The sequence below is a fragment of the Cuculus canorus genome, chromosome 22 (assembly GCF_017976375.1).
Source record: "Cuculus canorus isolate bCucCan1 chromosome 22, bCucCan1.pri, whole genome shotgun sequence".
In the NCBI taxonomy this organism is placed as follows: domain Eukaryota; kingdom Metazoa; phylum Chordata; class Aves; order Cuculiformes; family Cuculidae; genus Cuculus; species Cuculus canorus.
In genome coordinates, this window is record NC_071422.1 from 7,041,741 (window position 1) to 7,065,431 (window position 23,691).

Consider the following 23,691-nt stretch of genomic DNA (forward strand, 5'->3'; position numbering starts at 1 on the left):
TCTAACATGCACATGATTATGTTATTCTAATTATTATTGCTTGGAAAAAAGACTCCACACACCTTCTAGATAACCCTCAACAATCAAAACCTGCTCCCAATGTGACTAAACCACCTCTAAACTACTTTAGGTTAAAACTGGAAACATGCCCACGCAACCTAAACAAAGCCTATGACAATGTGGTCAGACTCACTTGAGAAAAGTTTAAAGTTATTTTTCCCATTTTTAAGCAATACCCTGATACAATTTTTATCAGGAAGTGGACTCTCCATTGTATCGCTGGCAATACCACCGTGTGCTGGATTTAACTCCCACAGCCTGTCATTTGCTAATCTGCATATAGTCACACAATCAAACATCGCCTTCAGTCTTTGAAACTGTTTACATGTTTACATGTGAAAACTTGATTCCACAATCATTTCATTGTGGCTATAAAAGTTGCAAGTTTTACTTCCAGAATAGCAAAGGTACAAAATAAAGTGGCCTCTATAAAATAAACTTAAAGCGTGACTTACCATCAACACAAGTTTTAAAGGTGTAGCAGAGAGCACCTCTTAAGTAGATAACACTACTAGTCCCACAATATCTCAGACAGAACTCAACTAAATGACATTTCCCTACTAAACAACTGTTTGTAAACACAAGCGTCACGAAAGGGAGAAACCCAACATGTTCTAAATTCACATTTCCTTACAAAGAAATAACAGTACCTGTATTCCAGCATGGCTACAGAGGTAAAAATCAAACTCGTATGGATGTGTAATGTCTGTATCTACAGTTGTTCCAGCTGGAATATTTCCACTTCGTCCAACCTAGGGAAAAGATTTTGTTAAAAAGTGCAGCTAACAACTGTTTATACACCTCAACTGTAATTAAAAATACAAGTTTCTATTTAACGCATGCAAGGTTTCAGTGACTGAACTGTCTCCGTACTGTCTGGAACACGTCGATACGGCAGCCTGGGATGTTTGAGGTGGACGCTGCCAGGAGCACATTGCACCCACAGCACTTCAGAACCTCAGAAAGCCAGAAGCACTGCACACACATTTGTATTTAGAACTGTCAGCTTGAGTTTGGATCAACTCACTCAGAGGAATAGAAAAGTTAAGGTTTCCATCATTGCGTATTTCCTTCTGCAATAGAAGCCGTAGATGTGGGCCTAGTTAAGTTTGATAAATAATGGCTACAGTTCCCTGACAAAGACAAGCATCAACATACAACAACAACAAAGCCTGATGGGATTTTTCTTTTTTAAATACTTAAAGATCAAGATTTTTAAGTTTTGGGCCACATTTTGTGCCTATTGAGTCAACAACTCCCCTGAATGCAAAGACAACCAGACTGACAGAGGCCCACACTAATGTTTTCTCCAGCAGCGTAACTGCTTGACATCAAGCTCTCCACACAAGGCTTACGAGACAATGACAATGATTACCCTTTCTGTTCTGTCAGCACAGAACAATCGTGTATGATGTCGCTTCTGCACCACGATATAGGTTATTCCAGGCTGGTAATCCTTCTCCAAACTGATGCAGGCTTCTCGAATGGCTAGCAGTTCATAGTACAAAACCTGCGAGAGCAAGAACGGAACACGTTAGGGTTTTCCTTCCCTTGTATTCTATACACAACACTCAATAAACAGAGTTACTGTGCGATAACACACCCCTACAGGAAACCCACAAAGGAACCAACCTGGCGAAACTGTCCTTCAGAGACCCCATCCCTGTAGAAGATGATACGCGTGGGCTTAAACCGCGTTGACTTGTAGAACTGGATGAGAAGCTCTCTCACCATGGAGGCGAGATCTTGGATGATTTCCTGCCGGGGTCGTTGAACTCTCACTGTGGCACAGTACCGGCTTGGATGAGCATCCATACTACCTACAACCTTCAGGGGAAGACTACATCAGTAACGGCTTCAAGATCAAATCTATACCAAAAGAACTTAAAAGAGCAAAAAAGCTAAGAGGACCTATTTTCAAGTAAAAGATGCTGACTTTAAAACGATAACCACAGTAACATTTGTAACTGGAACTTGTAGAAGGTATGGGTTTAACACCTTTTAGAAAGAGGTAAAACCTGCCTCCTAAGCACAGAATCCATCTGCCTTGGATTCCGCCCCTCTGTTGACAGCACACTAGTGTAGAATGCAGACACTTTCTTTCTTCAAAGTTTTCTCATCTTTTACACAGAGAAACACTTCAGTTTGCCTTGGTTACTTTAAGCAAGGATGCAGTTTCTGTAGCTGCAATCAATGTCAAGTAAAATACCAGGGGGAGAAGAACAGGAGAGGACTGACCAAGCATCCAACCACCACCTTGATTTCCTGAACTGTACCAGCACAAAATGTAAAAAGTATCAAAAACATCCCTGAAACCAGGCCTTTGGGTGCTTTTTCCTCCTTTAAAGTGTTACTAACATCACAAAGCTGCATTATTTCTTCTAGAATATCTTTGTAGAAATGTAAATAACGTGACTGCCGTTTTACCTTGATTTAAAAATTAAAAAGCTAAGAAAACAGTCTGAAGCCTCAAGCAGTGTTTTTCTTTTAAAGATGTGATTTTTAATAACATTGGAAATGCTACAAAGAACTGGCTTAAGCCCTGAAAGATATTTGACACAGACATAGTCCGTGAGTTGCATTTCCTATTCTAACATTTACTTAAGATATAAAAACAATGCCAGCTTAATAAAACTTACAGCAGCTATGGAAGGCTTCTTTCCATCTCCAGCGGGAGGGTGAGTGACATCGGCTCCCAAAAAGATCACTGGCTGCTGGAACACAGAAGGTCTTCAAAAAGAAAAAAGTGCTAAGTCACACTTGTAGATGAACAGTTGGCACAAGGTCATTGCTCAACATGGGTTTTGTTTCTATTTCGGCTAAGCAACACAGAGGAGACTTCTTATCAGATTCTCTGGCCAACCTAAACAGTGAGAGCTTTGTGGACAAGATGTGAACTTCCAAACCACCACAGTAGTTGTTCCACAAACACTCTGCCAGTTAACTCCAAGGGAGGTTCAAATTAGACATCAGGAAAAATCCCTTCACCAAAAGGGTTCTCAGGCACTGGCAGAGATTGCCCAGGAAGGTGGTGAAGTCACCAGCCCTGGAGGGATTTAAAAGCCAAGCAGATGAGGTATCGGGGATATGGTTCAGTAGTGGACAGGTATGGGTGGACAGGTATGGTTGGACTGGATGGTCTCAAAGGTCTTCTCCAACCAAACAATTGTACGACTCTCTGAACTGTGGCACCCCTGAACAGTACAGACAGCTCCTTGCAGAGCTACAGGACGATGACAGTAGCACCTGGAGGCCAGCTAAGCACAGCTTTGGTTCTGGCATTTACCTTGAACAGCACACTAATAACTAAATCAACTGCTTCCCTCTGTGACATGTTCTGTGCTCCTAAACCTGCAGAAAACGTCCAGTAATATTAATATTTCAACCTCCTTAGATCTGCAGTTTCTCTTCAGATTTTTGAAACTGATCAAACAGCAGAAAAGATTCTTGGACCTTACGCAGAGGCCAACGACCACACAGAGCCCAGTCGAGAAGGAATTTAATTCTACTTCAAATAGCATGTACTATTACCAGAAGAATATTTCAGCTTAAAACTTGGCTGCCTTTAAATTTTGGGTGCTAAGTATCAAGCTTAAACATCTCTTACACAAAACCCAAATCAGTCTCACAGAGATCCTTACCGTTGATGAGGTACAAGGATGTTGTTGATTCCTCCTAGTTTAACATTAATCTTCAGGCACAGATTTGATAGTGTCTGTGGAGATGTTTTAATGACGTTCTTGACTTGAACACACTGTGTGGCCATTCCCAACAGCGTATCTCCCACACGCTTCACCTCCGCTGAGAAGCAAGTAGTAGGATACAACTTGAGTCCATTTCAAAGTACTACTGTATTTTTATCTTAGTTCAAAGTCACAATGGTTTAAATGTACATACTTTGCAAAATAACTTCATGCCTAGCCCTGCTTCCAATTTATTTTATCTTCAGACACAAAACATTGGTTTCTAATGTCTAAGGACATAATTTTCTAACATATGCTGGGCAGGAAATTTCTCAAAGCGACGCTTGACCAAATGTGTAAAGACAGCAAAATCCCCTTACCGTACACCGGTGTTTTCCCTGGCAGGATGACAATAATGAGCTGAAGCCCTGAATAGGTGTTCTTGAGGTGTCGAAACATGGGTTCCACGCTGTCTGCACCCTGGGCGTATTTGCAGAAGCAGGGCTGGCCTTGGATCGGCATCCCTGCGTCCTTGGAGATCTTGCGCAGCTGGTCTGTAAAACCCCTGAAGAGGAGAAGTTTTCTGAATTTTCACAGTAACAATAGCCCACAATCACCAGTGCAGAAGGGGACAGAACTGGGTTTTAAACAGCTTTTAAAGCAGCACTTTGAAAACATTCATTATGTGGAGGCCATACAGCTTTGAAACTCCACAGACCAGAATGGAAAAAGCCCTAAGCAAACTAGTTCGAGTCCCCTTTAGTACTTCATCCAAGATGCCAGAAGGAACTATGCACAAAGCAGCAACAACCTAATGTGACAAAAACCCCAGATGCACCCAAATATAGCGTTCTGACTGTAGCTTCCAGCAAAGAAGCGAGCCAGCTTGATTCCTTAACATCTCAGATTACTAAAACCAGGTAAAATGCTCATTAGAAAGCTTATGTTCATGTTTTCACTATGACAGCTTCATTGAGAGAACAGCTGAAAGCCTGAACCACGACATGCCTTACTTCAGTATCTCTTCTCTGCACTGTCTCTGCGTTGCAAAGCAAGCTATCGCCCACATCTTGATCTCAACACCAGTGTGAAACTGTTTCCCTCTCATGTCCCACACTCCATGGCTTGGGGTTGCCACTGTTCGATTCTGGGGAAATAAAACCAACAGATCGTCAAGGAACACAAAACAACAACAAGAAGTTGTAACAAACTCTGACCCCTCTACCACACTGTTCAGCTGAACTGACTAAAACAGTGAAGGTGCGCAGGAAAGCTCTCTGTTAAAGAGAAATAAAAGAAAAGCCGAAGCCCTCACCCGTCCTCCATACTGCAACATGGGAGCAGGGAGCACGCGCCCCGTCACGTGGGCCATCTCATCCCGGACTTTGAACTGGAACTCTTGAACGAATGGATCTGCATCATAATTTGCACTTCTCACCTGGAAGAGTTTTTCCACATAACAGAAATACCTAATTAGAATTCATATAACAAACACGAATGCTGCAGAAGTGTTCAACAACCTCCTTGCCACGGAAAATGGCTTAGAATTAAACTGCTCGGCACCATCAACCTATCCCCAGCGAAAACAACTGATACCATGAGATACGCTGGCTGAGAATTTTCGTTCCCTTAGTTACTCAAGTGCTCATTTGTAGTAGGCTTATTTAAGAGAAGTCTATTTACTCATAGGATAGCTTGAAAACACTCTCCTTTAGAGACAGGCACATCCAAGATTAAATTAATTCCTTTTATTACTGTCTTCTGTATTTTCCAGACCAGCCTTATTCTGATTAAAAAAATCTTGGTTAGCTCGTCAGCTCAAACCGCAGATGGTTTCAAACAAGAACTCTAGTAAACAAAGAGTATTCAACTAAAAGCGTTCAGGTTTTATAATATTTCAAGTCAGAAGAATACTGATCTTTAGAGTGTCTGGATTCACCACCAAGAAGAGATATTGGAGTTGTCAGGTGAACACACTTAGTGAGTTAAGGACTGCTTAAGGAAAGCAGTCAAATGTCTCAAGTACAAGACTCAGGTTCAGGAGACACAAACCCATTTTTCTAACCTGATACAGATTCCATGTACGATTTGGAACAAATCAAGTCGCTTCAGTTTGTTTTCAGTGCCTTTTAAACTTAAATGGTGGTACACAGATGTTGCCATTTTCCAACTAACAGAAAAAAAAGGGAAATTTTTCAAGATCCAAGTACAAATCAAGAGCTTAGACTCTTAAGAAAGTGTTTAGCACCACCACAAATATAAGCACCTGATAAAACCAAAAAGTACAGCATTACAATATCAGCAGGAATCAAGAAAAAGACAACTACCCAGAAGAAAATCTCATGTTCGTGAATTTGCTTACTAAACCCAAGTCCATTTCATAAATTTGTTTAAAAGCCCTGAGTGCCCAATGCAGTGAAACACCGAACTGTTAGAGCCCTGTGTAATTCCAGTAGTGATCTGGAAGGAACGGTAAAGATCAGAACACACGAGCCCATACGTGGAGCGCTGAGCTCATGCTATTATTGCAAGCTACTTAAAATAAACCCTATAAAAAAAAGTAGTTAAAATCTATTAAGTTGGGGAGCCGGAAGGAAGGAAGGAATGAAAAGCTGAAGTCGGTCACATAAGAAGCTTTTGCATTAATGTGGTGCGGTCCAGCGTCACTCAAGTGAGTGGTACCACACCAGACTGAAAGAACTCACCAATCTGCTGATTTCCTCTTGCCTATCTGGAGCAGATCTCGCTGTGGCCTTTATCATGGTTGATGTCTGATTGTCCGTTAGCTTCTTGATGCACCGCTGGCCGGCCACGATGTTACAGACCTGAAGAGAAAATCAGAAGCATCAACAGGGGCACTTGGGAACGCTCCCAGCACGCTGCACACACACACACCACTATCAATCTCTACAAAACACACCCAATGTGTATGAGCAACTGCATTCTTCTTTCTCACAGCTCTAGACTTGAAAGTTTTAAATGTGGATAAGCTTTAGCGAAATAAGAGTAACAAACATGTAAATACATAAATGTGCTTGTACTGCGAAGCACATCACTTAACGTTTTGCAAAGTTATGCAGCTACCCATAACAAGCTGATTTATGAGGCTTAAGTTCATTACTTCTAAAGGCAGGTAGGTGTGTTTCTGTTCCTGTCCCACTTGTAGGCAAGGAAGATGAGGGTATTTCAGCTGGAGGTTGTATTTCTCTCTGAAATACTGTGCTACCGTTCTCTCCACAGTCTGGCCATTTTCTAACTGTAAAGGAAAGCTGAAGAGACACACATTTTAATAAAACATACAGAGGTCGTAGTTGGTAAATATCAGCATCCCCCAAAGCCATGAAATACCAGGTGCTGTTACACGTTCAGTGTTAAGCTATCACACATTTTACGCTCTGACAAAAAGCATCTTACGTTTGATGACTTGCAGGCCTTCTCGTTACATTACACACACGGTACTTCCTTCTCATTGTCCCACAGTGAGTCACTTCTACCTTCAGACCTGCACAAAAGCACCAAAACCCCAACGTCACAACTACACAAAAGCTGCACAGGAGACACGAGGTTTCTCACAACAGAACATGTTCCAAGCCAGCAGCTTTGATGGTCAGCGTTGAACAGCACAACATAAGAAATTATCATTTTTCTAAACATTTTGCTTTGACTGTAAATTGATTTTAGACTAATCAGGCATTATCCTCAAAACCAGATCACACTGTGTAATATTTAATGATCAATGTCATCTGAATTTCTTGTAGCAGTTTGATTTAACAGGCATGTGCCTCAGATACAGATGGTCATTTTTACACATTCTTTTGTCCTCATTCTCAACACTGTGTACCTCTTAAACCTAACAGCTCCAACATACTTGAAAATAAAAGGGCAAAACTAGATTTCTACCTTATTGTTCATTTCACCTCCCAGCTTCCTGTCTACATTCAGCCTGTAATTTTCTTTAATCTCGCTGACCAAGTCTAACTTTGTATTTCAAGCAGCTGAATATCTTGTCTGAAAGCACCCAGCCTGCACACCAGAGGCTCACTGGACTCCACTCTCTCTCCACAACAATAACTGCAGCTTCAAGAGGCTTTCAGTGACTATTTCTGTCCACCGTGTACGCACTCTCTGTGCTGTACATGGAGAGTAGACTCAACATCTGCTGAAGTACTGAGCTTATCACACAAGCGCTGCATAGCATCGCCATGCTGTTCCATCTTTCCGCAGAGCGACAGAAGATAAGCCAGTTGAAAACAGGGCTTTGTTATTAAAGAGATTCAACCTACAGTTTCCTAGTAAAGGCTTTTGAGAAACTAGTTGGATGAGTTGTTCTGTTGAGGCTCACGTGGATGATGGACACAAAACTTCTGCCATCAAACCAGGCCCCTAAGTGCCAGACAGTAAATACCGTGTTTAGTCTGCGAGGGATGCAGGAGCCCCGAAGGAGTATGAGCTGTACTTCAATTCCTGACACCAACTGCGACATTAACATCTGGATTGCTTAGAAGATGGCATAATCAAAACCAAACCACTGCTGCCCTGACACAGCACAAAGATACAAAGGAGAAACCCTGAAGCCCTGTGGCCAAGCAGAAAAGGGCTGTGAACACAGAGATATTTGGAACCCATTCACCACTTTGTCATTAATCTGATGTGACACTACAGAAGGCACCACCCTCCCACAGAGCTGCTCAAAAGACTGCCAGGTCTTTAACGCAGGGTTTGTTTCACCGCGAATGATCGCATCTTGGCTGCAGCTCGCAGATACTACAGTAGTAAACAAGCACTGACAGCCAAGGTAATCTATCGGCATTCTCCGACTGCGGTAACAAAGTGCCAGAGGCGTCCAAGATCAAGCAGAGACAGCTTCTCATTCTCCAGTTACCAGATAGGGAGATGTGAAAGGGGGCATGTTAGGACTGCTACAAAATAATTCCTTTAAGATTTTTTCCACTAATGACTATTCCATGAAGACAACAGTTTGACTGTGGTTCCCATTTACTGCCTTTGCTGACCAGATTTTCAATACAACCTAATCTTGCATCAAGTAAGAAGCGTTTAAGAGCAGAGCTTTGAAGAGCTGAGCCCTTTCAAGGCTTCTCTCTCTCTCTCTCTCTGCAAATTACAAGCGGAATGAAAGGATAGAAGAAAATGCAAAGCAAAATAGCATATATGGAGTGAAACTACTTAAACTAGCAGCTTATGCAATTCCTTTGGAATGGAACTTGGCCTTCAGCTGCAAGTCAGCAAGCGGGGCTTGTTTTTCCATAAGGCAATCAGTTATTAGGAGTCACTACAACAACATACCTTCAAATCAATGATGTTAGCTTTGAAATCAATCTCTACTTTGCCTGAGCACTTAAACAGTGGAAGACCTACAGCACACCACCACCGCGGCCTCAGTGACCCTCACGTATGAAAGGCTCAAGGCCACAAGGCAGCTGCCACTTACCTCTATCCAGGCAATAAACAATAGGCTTTCTCTCTCTTTTTAAGCCACATATCTCATTTTTAAGCCACATATCTCATTTTTCATCTTTCATTTCTGCACTGTTTCAGTCAGGACCAGAGCCATAAGCAGAGCACACTGCAATTCTCTAGGCAGTTCTGGGGCCTCTCTGACACACGCTAACCAGGAGGCTCACAGTTAAAACAAGTCCATTTGAATAAGCTTGTGTTGCCCAGGACAGAAGAGAGACGTTTCTACTCACCCTTTATCTCTTTGGTGAATTTTACCCGATGAGAATCAGTCAGAGGTCTTGGTTGTTCATCAATGTTATGAATGTCAAGAACTTCACACATAAACTGGATTACAGGTTGTGCTTTGTAGAAGGCAGTGGCAGAAACTAAAGAGAACAAAATATTAAGTGTAAAAAAAAACCCAAGTCAGAATGTCGGGAAGCAGTACATAAATGGATGCTCTTTGGAATTCCACGTGACCCTCCTGCAAACGTTGTGCAGCACATTTTTAAAGAGATTAGCACGCCCTGCAACAACTAAGTATACAACAGCCAGTGACACATCAGTCTCCAGAACGCTCATCCTGCAACTCCTCTGCATTTCAGGGTTTTGAAAGGATTTTTCCCCAGATAACATTTATTTCTAGAGCGCTGCAACATCCCAGAAACATTCTCTTTCGACTATATGGAGCTGCAGACAGGGACAGTATTAATATCTTTCTGCTGAAGACTTCTTTGCATGAAAAGCTAAGATTATACAATATGCAACAGAATTTTGTCCATGATATCATCTGTTCAATTACTGAAGCGATATTTGGCAAACATGAGAACTATTTCACCTGTACACGAGTTGTGTCAGCACAGTGGTGCGTGCAACTCTTGAGCTACCAAAATCTCCTACCCTCCCTGCATACAACACTATCACGGGAATGGTAACTGTTTTTAAGCAAGATGGTTAAATTCCATGGGAGGAGGACCATACACAATCCACTTGACAATGTTATAACCAAAGGGAACAATATATCTTTTAATAAAGAGAGATGATGTGGCATGAGAGCTCAAGCAAAACACTCCATACTTTTAAAACTTTAAATGGCAACAACGAAAAAGAAATAGAATCATAGAATGGTTTGGGTTGGAACGGACCTTAAAGAGGATCCAGTTCCAAGCCCCCTGCCATGGGCAGGGAAATACCTAACAAGCACTTTATTAGCTTTCCAGACCTCACGTACTGAAGCCACATCTCTGTGCTACCACAACGAAACATTCTTCAGCCATGCGTCACTCGAGCAGGCTGCCAACTTCACATGACGCAGCCCGGCCAACACCTCCGGATGCCGATTACTGAATGAACACAAAGACCCGACCCCTTTGGTGACTGCCAGCGTGCGGTTTGTCTCCCGCAGCAACACAAGCGACACAGAGAAACAGACTGCATAGAGAACCTCCTACAAGTAACCCAAAATCGAGCGATGGGATTTGAACGCAACCTTCACAGTCTGGAATCGGGACAGAGAGCGACTGCCCCGTAAGTCGCAGCTTATAAAGTTCTTAAGTTTCTCATTCACAGAAAGGAATGAAAAACTCCTACTGCAACAGTAACTACTATGCTTTCTGATGCCGAGAAGAAAAACTTGCTTCACAGAAAGTAATAACATCATAAATGGTGTAAATTAATACTCTTGTCCTCCCAGAACTGTGGTTACCTCAGTGCCCAGCACACAGATACCAGCACTAGTTATTTCTCAGACTGGTAACAGTTTTATGTTCCTTTTTCCAAGAACAGCTACCCCGCAGCTCCTGTCTGAAAGGGAATTTCACAAAAACAAACTCAGCTGAAGTCATGAGTTTAGGCAAATCAGAACTTAAATATTCATCGTGAAAGCTCAACATCATCTGCATTATTTTATTATGCTCCAAACAAACGCTAAGGACAACCTGACCCGGAGAGCGTAACCTAAAAAAGCAGACTATTTACCTTGGCTTTATAGAGCATTTCAAACAGGCAGCAAGAACAGAATGTGAATCAGAGAAAAGTTTAGGCAGCACCTGCATCTCAAACACTGACAGCTTTCAATAGAGGTTTAACGACTAAACAGACTGAGTGCTTAGAGCCAAGGAGTCTGACACATGCGCCGGTTGATCTCAGATGCATTCATCTAGCACTTAATAAAGCAGCGCAGAGCAGATCTGATTTTGCATAAGAAAGCCCATCTCAATTAGCCCTGTTCACAAAAGTGTTCATGATCGATCTCACAGCGTTTTCTTGGAAGTACTGAATAACACCTACTGCGGGCAGCTGCACGGATACGTCTTGAGCAATCCTAAGCCTGTATTACTGTGGATGTGCCAATACAGAACATTAAGTAGGAAAAACAAGCTGTGCTGGGCTTTTGCCTCCTCTACAGGATTTTTTTACTTTTAATATGCAAGTAAATTTCTGCCCAAACACCAATACAAGGACAAATCCAGAAAAAGAGACTAGCATTTCCAGGTAGCCTTTGCCGTACAGGTCTGGTCTGAACTGGCTGAGCAGGAAGCCAACGTACGCATGCATACGTTATTGCAATCTCACTCTATTATCATTCCAACATCTGCAATATTGACTTGACAATTAATTTTGTGTTTAAGGATGCTACAAGAGACAACTACTAAATCTTCAAACTGAGCAATGAGTCATCACTATTTTTCAGGTGAAAATCCCTTGTCTATAAAAAGTTTGAAAGCTTCTAGCAAAATACCCCAAGCTCCTTTAGCTCTTTATAATATAACAAATTGTAGAAGATGGCTTCTGGTTACTAAACTGCTCAGCATGGATGGCACTAAGTTGTTATCACAAAGAAATGTGATGCCACAAACTCAAGTGCTTGACAGCAAAATGACTGAATCACAGAATGATGGAATGGTTTGGGTTGTAAGGGACCTGAGAGCCCATCCAGTCCCACCCCCGGCCATGGGCAGGGACACCTCCCACTGGATCAGGGGCTCCGAGCCCCATCCAACCTGGCCTTGAACCCCTCCAGGGATGGGGCAGCCACCGCTGCTCTGGGCAACCTGGGCCAGGGCCTCCCCACCCTCACAGCAAAACTTTCTTCCTAAGATCTCATCTCCATCTCCCCTCTTTCAGCTGAAAACCATTCCTCCTCATCCTCTCTCTGCATTCCCTGATCCAGAGCCCCTCTCCAGCTTTCCTCGAGCCCCTTTCAGTCCTGGAAGATGCTCTATGGTCTCCCTGCACCCTTCTCCAGGCTGACCAAACCCAACTCTCTCAGCCTGGCCTCATATGGGAGGTGTTCCAGCCCTTGGATCATCTCCGTGGCCTCCTCTGGACTCGCCTCAACAGCTCCATGTCCTTTCTGTGCCGAGGATTTCATAACCAGACAATACTCCAGACGGGATCTCTCGAGAGCTGAGTAGACAGGAAGAATCCCCTCCCTGAACCTGCTGGCTGCAATGGCAAGGCCATTTTTATTCTCAGAAGTATTAAATTCTTAGTTCATTACTATCTTTATTCTTAATCCCCAAATCCCAACTTACCATCAATATTGAGCATCATCTTCCACATGGCAGGCCGCACAGACTGATGGAATCCAAACCAGACCTCCCGCCCTCCTCCCAAGGGGTGATCATAGCCTTCTGGAGCTGAGAAAAAGGAGCGGCCCACCGGGGTGTACCTAGGGAAAAAGATCGCCACAGGTTTATGCTATTCCTTCCCCTAATAAAAACCTCCAGAATAGATTATAATACACAGCATTATTTTTGTTTTGGAACTCTGTGCATCAGGGATTTGTGCCTAAAACCAAATTCAAACAACAAACTCTGAACGCTGCTCTTCCCACTGCAGTGGATTTAGATTTAGACAAAATATTTAATAGTTTTAGCCACACACAACGACTTTCAGTGCTTCCAACAAATCAAGAACTCTGTTAACTTACTCTTCCTGATCTTCCACTTCAAGGAAGCCCAATCCCTATCCCAGCAGACTCTGTGCAACAGCACCGCACACATGGGACTGACCCTCTGAACATCACTTTGCACATTTTACTGGGGAGCATTTGAATACTGAGAAAAGGAACAACTGGTGGAAACAAAGAACTGGAGAAGCCAATGTTTCTCTCTCGGGTAGAAAACAGCTGCTCATACACCTTCACGTCCCCTCACATTCGTGATGGACAGACATTGGTAGAGAGGTTAACACTCTTCGTGTTTCCTTAGGATTGAGGGTAGCTGAGGAACACTGGCCCCCATAAAACCACAAGTCATTTTTTAAGCCAGTTCCACCCAAGGAAAGCCAGCAGGGCCAAGCCATGGCGCTGCCTGAAGCCAGCAATTGAACGTTAATGGTAACTTTCATTGACCAAATAAAGCAAATGAATTTGGCTTTCTCGAATGCTTCAGGGTTCGGAGACAAAGAATAACAGACTTTGTTAGGTCTGGTATCTGGTCTCTACTGTGCATTTAGAACACAAGACGCATGCACCACAGAGACATATACAAATGAATCAAAGAGACTGGTGCTTTTTGACAGTCCCTACAAGACGCTTGGTTCAACTTGAGCAGAAAACACGAAAGCAGTGCTAGAGCAAACTGTAACCTCTCGGCATTTCAATTAAGGCTGATAATAAGCACCTGCTGTTTCTTGATCTTGTCTAACAAACACATCACCTGTTCCAGAGTTTAAAAGCCTACAGAAATAACACACTTCTATAAATAGCTCCAACCTCCCCAGATCATTTTCTTGTGAAGAAAGAGGGATGAAGGTCTCCCACCGGGGATACTTCAGGTAAAGACAGACTGCAGGAAGACAGTGAACCTACTTCATGGAGGGGAGGTGTCGGAGCACCACATCGACAGCGTGAACAGGGTTAGTGCTGATAGGTTTGTCTAGTTCCAGAGGCTCAGGCAAGGTTCTTCCTGTCAAAACTTCATGCAGCAAGTGCCAGCTCACCCGAGAAACAAACTTTATTGACACTTTGAAGGGACGATCTTTTCCACCTTCTCCTGGTAACGTCACATCCAAATCCACCTGGGTGGGGAAGGGAAATAAAAAAGGCAGCTGTTAAATCTCTGGTGGCCTGCAGTTTTCACTACTTCTCATAACTGGGCCAGAGACTCAAAGACTCAAGATATTCAGGACACAGCAAATTTTATATCAAAGTACACTAACAAATGCACAAAATAAAGAGAAGTGGGTCCTCACCAAGAGGAGGATCACGTAACTTTTTGTCATCCTGAATCAGAAAACTCTTCATTCCAGAGAAACTGTGGTTTGTTTTTTTAATACTGCCTCAATGTATTACAGTCTGTAAAACTTAGTATTTAATAGATTTTGATGTAGAAAGAGGCTACTAAATTCTGAGGGAGGTTCCGATTCCAACCATTATCAGCACATCAACATACACCAGGATTTCCAGAAAATACATCAGAACTCCACACCAACACAGATACTGTGAAATAATTCCAGTTTTTCTGAACTCAGCAACAGCAGAAGTTAGTCTTGTTTCTTTTTCTTTCCTAAGAAGCTGTCAAAACCATCTTTTGTCCCAGTTATCTTACCCCAGTAGTGGCTACAGGAAGCGGATTGGCTGTGTAGAGGCTTCTTTTCCCATCATAAACTGGTCTGCGGTCCCCAAATATTGTCACTTTAAAATGCTGCACCATGGAATCCACCACCTCCCTGGAAAAGTTGAGATCTACAGTGAGGATGTTTCCAAAGAGGTGTCAGAGCGGAGTTGGCTCCCACGCTCCGTGTTTTGCTGAAGTAGTCTTTCAAGCAAACATATTGCTCCAGTGAATTCTACAACTAAATTCTACAGCTAAAATAACAGATAAATACTAAAGAAATAAAATCTGAATCAACAGAATGTTAAAATACTGGAATTATCATTACTGAGATAATGCCAGGAAGTCCCAGAAGTACCTGAGGCCTTTGCACAACCTTCACTGCCAAAGCAAGGACATGCTTCCCTGGGAAGAAACCCACAAGCTCGTGGTATGGAAATCTGGTACAAGCTCACGACTGGAGCCTTGCTGGTGTGCGGAAGCAGCACAGTTCCTTCTGCTGTACCCAGCAATGCCCACTGCTCTTCAGGAGCCTGGAATTCTGCCTACGTTGCACATAAATATGAGGGACCCTAACAAAAGCGTCAGCTTTAAGTCCTTAATAATCTGAGTTTTTTAAATAGATCAAGTAAAAGCCTGATCAAATTTGCACACCATTATTGACTCGCCTAAATTCATGGCCTGATACAAGCACTGAAATCACATTTGAAATTTTCATGGTGGTGTTTTTCATCTTATATTAAATAAGGCTTCTTGACACCAGCAGTGGATACATCTGACCCACAGAAACTTTTGCAACACCTCTAACCAAAACATCCCTTCAGGATTTTAATTCTTTGGTGTTTCTTTTGTGTTTCAGTGGCACAACAAATGTACCTGACTTGGTACACCACCATTCCGTATTTCTGCAGGAAGCAAACATTTCTCTTCCTACCCATACGCAACGCAGCACTGCCGTAAAGCAGCAGTTTACCAGCGCTTGGCCACGCAATACTGACCTCAAAGTGTTCAGGAAGATAAATATTGATTGCCTCTCGAGCAAAATTAGTAGCAGTACCTGCACCTCTCAACCAGGACTTAGTGAAAGGGGAGAGAAATTCCCAGTTTCAGTCTGTACATTACTGAACCCTCGGAATCCAAATTCTTTCATAGAATCCTAGAATAGTTTGGGTTGGAAGGGATCTCAAAGCCTGTCCAGTTCCAACCCCCTGCCATGGGCAGGGACACCTCCCACTGGATCAGGGGCTCCGAGCCCCACCCAACCTGGCCTGGAACATCTTCAGGGATGGAGCAGCCACTACTGCCCTGGGCAACCTGTTCCAGGGCCTCCCCACCCTCATGGTGAAGAAATTCCTCCTTATGTCCAGTCCAAATCTGTCCCTCTCCAGTTTATCCCCATTCCCCCTCATCCTATCCCCACAAGCCTTTGTGAACAGCCCCTCTCCAGCTTTCCTGTAGCCCCTTCAGGTACTGGAAGGTCGCTATAAGGTCTCCTCGGAGCCTTCTCTTCTCCAGGCTGAACAACTCCAACTCTCCCAGTCTATCCTCATACGGGAGGTGCTCCAGCCCTGGCTAAAAACACATCAATAAACTTAAGCACCTTCCCAGTATCTACTCAGTACAGAATCGTGCTCCTGCACAAATCCAGCTTATTGGAAAGTCCATTCAGCAGTGGTGCACCGCTCCCTTCTAATGCTCCGCACAGGGATCAGTGTGCAAAAGGAATCGAGGGCTTGCTTGTTGTCAACATAACCCGTGACGAAGCAGAGGGATAAGAGCCAGTGATGAAGGGCAAGGGCAGGAGGGAGAAACAAGAGGTTCTGTAGAACAGCACTCCCACACTGCAATTCCCAGCTGCGGCTCTGCTGTTTGTCCCACACGGTCAGCGTGCTCCGGAGCAAAGCAACATTTACCTCCCACTCACCAGCTCACAGCACAGCGGAGCCAGCGGTAAAGAGCAGCGCCGCAAAGGGAAGTGAAAAGGAAACAGCAGACACTGGATTTTACAGCCTCTCTACAGCATAAAGTTCATAAAGGGGCCGGAGGGGTTTAAAAACCAGCAACTATTCAGGAACTACAACCCCTCTTTATTCCAAACACGAGCATGCAGACAGGACGTTGTCAGAAACCACTTCAGAACAGCTGAGTCTCCGCAAATCCACCGGCTCCTTAGCAATAACTGTCACAGCTTGCAGGAGAACAGGCAAAATATATTTCTAAGGAAAATTCTTCAAAGCAGGTATTTCAGGACCCTGATTTTGATTTAGATTAACAAAACCCATTCTCCTGTGGGCAACCTACAGCACAGTGCCCAAAGTCACCCACTCAGCAGACACGATATTCCTTTCCTGGGCTCATTTATGCAAGCGCTTGCTGTTTCGAAGGAACATCTGCCACATTTTTACACACATGAAAGTTGGTAAAGTAGCACTATTTTTAAATAACCAATTTCACAGTTCCCTACTATGAAAAAAACAATATGCATGCAAGCTTCACCCCCAGCTTTCAGATTTTAAATGACAGCTTATATTAGGATTCATCATTTACATTCTGTATTTGCTGTCAAATGGGAAAACAAGTTTCATCTTTCATTTGAAAATATTTGACTATTAAAGCAACGCGTTAGGTTTGCTGCCTGGGTTCAACAAGTCTTCTTGGTTTATCTTGACAAAAGTGAGATGACCGTTTCTACCACGAGGTGACATGAATAAGGAAAAGCATTACTACGGCTCTACTGGTAGAAGAGAAAGTTGATGAGCTGCTGGGCAAAGCCACACACGCACCTCAACTACACTTCCACTACAACAACCACATTTATCAATGAAAAACCTCTAAAAGCACTTAAAATTAACTCCAGTCTATAAAGAGCACTTCTGGGAAACCACCAACCCTCACAGAGCCCAGCAAAAGTCAAAAGCAAGGGTTAGATGTTCAACCCAAGACTCGCACAAGGTGTGGACAGCCTTGTCTGCTGCAAACAGGCTCTTCAGGAAACCATTATTATTACTTAGGTAAGCAAAAATATTGATCTTTTCACACCGAGTTACTTCACAAACTCAAGCCAAATACTTTTGCCTTTCTCTACATGAGCCAACAACTTTAAAAGACACAGCACTTCTTAAGCCACAACTCAGTTGTTATCAACTTCAGGGCTGGGTCTGGAGCACACATGAAATCACCCTATAAATAGGGCCACAAAAGGGACTTTTTTTGCTTTTAAATGTTAAACAAAATTTCACTGCTATTTTAAAACCCCTTATTTCAAACTCACTGCTTTCAAACAACCATGGTTTTCCCCCCTGTTATGGAAACAGCCACTCAGCATCACAGGCTGCAACTGCTGGAGTTCGTACAGCTTTGTCTCTCTCGGTGTATTTTAATCAAGCACTGCCACACAGCAGACAAAAAAAAAAGTGGGTTTAGTCAACAGATTAAGTGAAATAACATTTATCTTCCTTACAAGATCACACCAGAAAATAATCAGACACACAAACCAGTCAGCTCAGAGCAGTCTGTATTCTTGTATCGCTATGAGTACGGCTACACAAGCATTCGGCATTTAAGAACAGGACAGTAAACTAACCTTTCCTAACAGTAATATTATAGTAATTATCAGTTCACACAGAACTGTCATATCTCAATTTTAGCAATTTATTAGTTTCCTTTTAATTAATATTTAACATAGGTATTTATACAGCCTTCATAGCTGAAGCGTGCAACCAGAAGCAGAAAAACATCGTCAGCCAGAATTATCATCATCAGCCAGAATTAGGCCTTAGCAATGTTCCTGTTGAAGTGTAAAAAGCCAGAGTTGGAGATGAAAGAGGAAAAAAATTGCTTTTCAGCTTCCCTGAACGCTAACCGATGAAACAGATTTCACAAGAGACTAACAAGTAACTCCGCCTAAAAAAGTTATTCAATGCAGAAAAGAAATCCAGGAAATACAAATGTTGTAGACTTTAAAAAGCAAAAGTGACTGTAGCTCCAATCCCAGGTTCTCGGTTTACCACTTCCAAGAAGGCCTTTGTGTCTCCCAAAATTTATGAGGTTCAGGCTCAAATACACCAAAATCATATATAAAAAGCTGTACTGGCAATCTGTTAAGGCTGAATAATGCAGCAATCGACACATGCAGTTTGTCATATCGCTAAATGAGCGGGGATACAGAACATGACAACGTCCTCTCCATTTAACAAGCAATCGAGAAATAAAGCAGCCCAGCAAGGGACTCAACTGACCCGAACACACAGCAGACACGAAGAGAAGATGCGATACAACGTGCTGCACAAAATGCTGGAACAACACAGAAAGGACACAGGTGGGGCTCAAACCCAACCATTCCAGGTACACTAAGCTGATTGCATAAGAATATCTACGGACAAGGGGAAAACTAGTTTGTTTGGGTGCTTTCTACCACTACTCCTATCGGAAGCTTTCCAGTTGCAGGCTGTCTCCTCCTGTACCCACAGCAACGGCTTTTAGTCATCGGCTTCCAAACACAGCACCCGAGTGAATTAAACAGGGGAACTCTTCGGATTAACCAATGCTGCAATGTATCTCAGGATCAACTGAGGATAAAAACACCCAGAGGAGCAGATTCCTGCTAACTCGAATGATTCAACAGCCAGTACTGCAACCAAAAAAGGTAACTGCCTACAGCTATACTACATTTATGCTGCCCTGAAGAACAGGGGCTGCTGCCAAACAGCTCACAAAGCACTGTGACCGCTAATGCCGACCTCTTCGCAGCACCCGGTCACCACAAATCTGAAGAGAACCTGGAAAGGCTCCGTATCCACCTCACAGATGTTTGTGAGAACTTTTACCCATGTCTCCATAGTAAAATACTCGAATTTTAAGCTCAACAGAGACTATATTTACTTCAGTAGGTCCTTCTGATGCTTAACAATTTCAGGATCAGTATAATTTACAAGACAAAAGTAATCTCCTTACCTGTTCACCCTCCGAGGACACTTATCTGGTTTGATATCCACCTCATAGAGGTAGACATCAATCTTTGGGATTTCAACTTGGAAGCAGTTGGCCAGCAGTTTAATGGGTTTGCCCATGGTGCCATAGCCAGGACGTCTGGGCACCATGAGCAGGGGCTGCGCCCCGACAGGTCCTGCAGAAATAAAAACACCACAGATTAGAAGAGAAGCGCAGCAACAGAGCTGTGTTGCAAAGGCACCACCCTGCACCACCACAGCCTGGTCTCCCACCAAGACTCATTCATACACTCGCCTTTTACAGCCTTAGGCAATTCCCTGAACCAATTCCTGGACAGGCAGCACCAGGGAAAAGGAGGGAATGAGGAAAGGAAAACGAACTGTATCAAACAGCACACAAACCGCCTGCTGACCTACGAGGTTCCAAAGAAAGCCTTGCCCATTTTCCCTCCTTGAGCCCTCACCACACCTAGGCGGTTTTCCTACTGATGAGTTTCAGCTTTTGGGATCAGCGTGAAGAAATTCAGAGATTTCCTAAACATAAAAAAGAATGTGCTTTTCCTCATAACACTTTGTGACGGTGGAAAGCTTGTGGACCATTAAAACCTGAAGAATTTTCAAAGCCTTCTCTGAACATGCCAGTAATAAAGGTGCTAGAACACAAAAATAGGGAAGCAGTTCTGAACCAATGTACGTTGTTTGCAATAAACTCTTAATTTCATTGTCATTATTAGCTCAGTCTTGGGAGATAGATTATTCTTGAACTTTGCTGCCTGAAAATGGACGAAGAGTAAAACCATCACCTCCTGCCTAACTGCACCGACGAAGCCGATCGACCACAAGAGGAAACGTGCAGATTAAGACACAAGGTTGTAAAACTCCTGATGACTTAGACATCAGAGAAGAATGCCCATCACTGCTTAAAGAAACCACTAAGATGTGCAATAAGAGCTGGGGATTTTGAAACTCTGCTCCAAACGTCTGTCCAGTAATATCTGTTACACTCTCATCTGGTTACCTATTTATTTGACTTTGCATCATTTGGAGCAGAATCCTCAGCTCAAGGCCTTGCTTACTCACACCTCCCAAACCAAATAGTAGTAAACACAGTCCACTTTCAAGAATTTCTACTGGTATTTCACTTAGAACTCTCTCTTTGCAGTCAGGAAACAACAAACCCAACATGCTTTGTAGCCTGGGTTTTAAAAAATTACTCATCATACAAATGTCATGATTTACAGAGCTTTCGATTAAGTGAGTTAAAAGCTCTCGCCTCTACTCCCACTCAGTGACGCAGAGAGCAATTCCAGCCCACTCATTTTCACAGAAGAGTTAAAATGTCAAGGGATGGTAAAAAAAATGTCTTATTCGTCTTCTGATTAATCTCCACTATTCCTGGAAAAAGCTCACATTATCTTAAAGGAAACCGTGTACCGAGAAGAGGTGAACATCAAAGCAAAGTTCCACTGTAACATTTGTCTGGCTCTACCCAAAATTCCAAGTGGGCCTGGCTTCCAGCCATAAGATAAAACAAAAACATAAACCAAGCAGCAGCATTTCAAACCCCCTCACAGACTATGCTTATGCAAACTTGTCCCAAGCATCTGTTCTCTTCAACTTCTTCTTCATTTTCATCCTGTCACACCAGTAAAAGCAGCTCTACAATTCACTCCAGATATGTTCCCAGAATATAAGCATACACAAAACGTTACTACTAAATATTTGAGTGACATAAATGACTCGATAACTTATTTTAATATTGCCATGCATACATCCCATTGTCTATATTTAGCTCATATCCGTAGGAAATGCTAACAAAACTGCTGAAAGCAAGCTAGCGGTGAAAAGGTGATAGCCTTTTCTGTCCTGTCCTGTCCCCACATCATTTATTAAGATCATGTAAGATGTAAAAACAGTCACTGAGATCTGCAAGCACAGAATTAATGGTCAGTGGGAAGGGAGTTTGCATGGAGGTGGTGAAGAAGCTAAAGCACCTGGAACAGGGAGATACAGCACGGCTGAACCTTAGCCCCCATCTTCTCTGGAAGTTGTTGAACTTTTTAACCGACCACTCAGCTGCTGGAGAAGAGAAAAACCTTTTGTGGGAATGCTATGCCGTTGGTTACCCCTTTGCTTGCATTAACAGAATCCTACAGGCAAAACCCTGAACTGCAGCGACGTCACTTTGTGAGTAACGTGAGGCACAGCACGCTTCAGATCCTGGGACACAGAAGAGCAGCTCTACCCAAAGCCAAGAACGCAGCGGAGCCTCCAACATCTCAACAGCAATGCTCAACAATGCTCAACAGCAGTGAGCAAAACAAGCAAACACCTGTTGTTAGGGGCATTCTTCAGCCTCTTGTTCAGCTGCACCACACACAGCTCCTTGGGAACAGCTCACCCTGGAAAACAGAACCCAGGTTTTGGCAAAAAGGAATTCATGACCAAGTGATGAATAAGCAGAGCAGGTCTACACGCTGTTCAGGAATAACATCTAAAAAAACTCAGCGGATTTTGCTCTCACTTTGTGTGACACACGTGCTCCCTTGGACAAGGTACCTTACAAACACAAGCATGTTGTAATTCAGTTCCGCTGTCAATGTCCAAATACACCAGGAGCCACTCGGAATACCCTGCTTTCAAAACACTCTGAACCGCCAGATTGCACGCTGTGAACATCTGTGTCACCGCTCCAAACCTGTGACTCAGACCCAATAAAACCTGAATAACAGATGATGCTCCGAGGACAGCTACTGCTCCGGATCGTACCAGTGACTCACCCACCTTCATGCCTAAGTCCTGTGTCAAGAGAATGCAAATAAACACAAGAACCAAAAATACTAAACGTCATTTTAATCGACATAGCACAGAACCGCGATGATCAGCAGAGCGATTTCTTCATGTTCGTTAACCACTGTGATCCCAAAACCGTTACAGTTCCTAAAGTCTTTGCCAAAGCATAAAGCCGGGCCCTGCAGCAGCTGGAAGAACCTCCAGCTCCCGGTGCCTCCAGAAGAGCAGCTCTGCCCTGTTCAGCTGTCCACAACCTTTAGAGGAAAAACCGTTTTGTGTTCAAGAAACCATTACTACCCTACTATCAGAGCAAATATGTACATAGCCCCAGGGTGTTCTTCAAGGTCAAGAGAAACCATAACCCATGTCTGTTAGCACACCAGAACAATACTCGATTCATAAAAGCAGATAAGGGAAGTCCCCAGCACTGGCAGCCAACTGGTTCATAACACAGAACAATGAACACACATAGGAACTGGGTTTGATGCTCCAGACATATTCTTGGAAGATGTTTATACAGCAAGGGAGTGACTTTCAAGAATATACAACTTGAAGGTTCTGAAAGTATGGTCACTCATCAGGGAACAGGAAAAATCAGCAGAGAAAATACTTAATGAAGCATCAAAATACACAGGCTAGGAAAAAAACAAACAAAGAGTCTCTTCAGGATCTAAGGGCACATCAGTTTATAAATTATTGCTCACAGCATTTGCTGAGGTCATTACTCATCAACGTCCCTCATCAGTGTTGGAAGATGTTTTTCTCACAAGCAGATGCACAATAAACAGGGAACACAGCAAAAGCCTGGACAATATCCCTGCAAAACAGCATCATACCAAGCCAGGGAGGCTCCTCTGCTCCATCCACCCCAGTGCCCGCCAGCACACCGAGACCATGGATTGCTCCTTATCACGGGTAGGAGTTGGCCTCTCAAATCCTCCGCTGCATTTCACGGGGGATTTACACCGGAGTTTCCCACGGGCACATGATTCCTGTTCCCACTCAACATGTGCAGGAAGGTGAGCCAGTTACCGCACCCAGCAAACCCCCCACGCCCTGCCACCCTGTCCACCTGGTGAACGGCGCTTTGAAGGGCTCTGTCAATATTTAATCCAATATTCCAACAAACCTCAAAAGAGACAAGAAAGGATCCGTCACCTTCAGAGGGCTTAAAGAGAGGAAAGCAGT

The 23,691-nt window shown here is 43.3% G+C and overlaps 1 protein-coding gene across 1 annotated transcript in view; it reads right to left on the reverse strand.

Moving 5' to 3' along the window:
- Positions 1-23,691, reverse strand: part of AGO3 (argonaute RISC catalytic component 3) — a 41,440-nt gene that overhangs the window by 12,627 nt on the left and 5,122 nt on the right. The window contains exons 2-17 of the mRNA XM_054086429.1: positions 19,715-19,886; positions 14,756-14,876; positions 14,017-14,225; positions 12,737-12,873; positions 9,452-9,586; positions 7,158-7,245; positions 6,865-7,012; positions 6,449-6,568; positions 5,059-5,181; positions 4,757-4,890; positions 4,124-4,308; positions 3,702-3,861; positions 2,700-2,790; positions 1,693-1,887; positions 1,436-1,570; positions 711-812 (exon numbers count right to left, since the gene is read on the reverse strand). Of these exons, the coding sequence (XP_053942404.1) occupies positions 711-812; positions 1,436-1,570; positions 1,693-1,887; positions 2,700-2,790; positions 3,702-3,861; positions 4,124-4,308; positions 4,757-4,890; positions 5,059-5,181; positions 6,449-6,568; positions 6,865-7,012; positions 7,158-7,245; positions 9,452-9,586; positions 12,737-12,873; positions 14,017-14,225; positions 14,756-14,876; positions 19,715-19,886 (2,255 nt within the window). The remainder of the gene's footprint in view (positions 1-710; positions 813-1,435; positions 1,571-1,692; positions 1,888-2,699; positions 2,791-3,701; positions 3,862-4,123; positions 4,309-4,756; positions 4,891-5,058; positions 5,182-6,448; positions 6,569-6,864; positions 7,013-7,157; positions 7,246-9,451; positions 9,587-12,736; positions 12,874-14,016; positions 14,226-14,755; positions 14,877-19,714; positions 19,887-23,691) is intronic.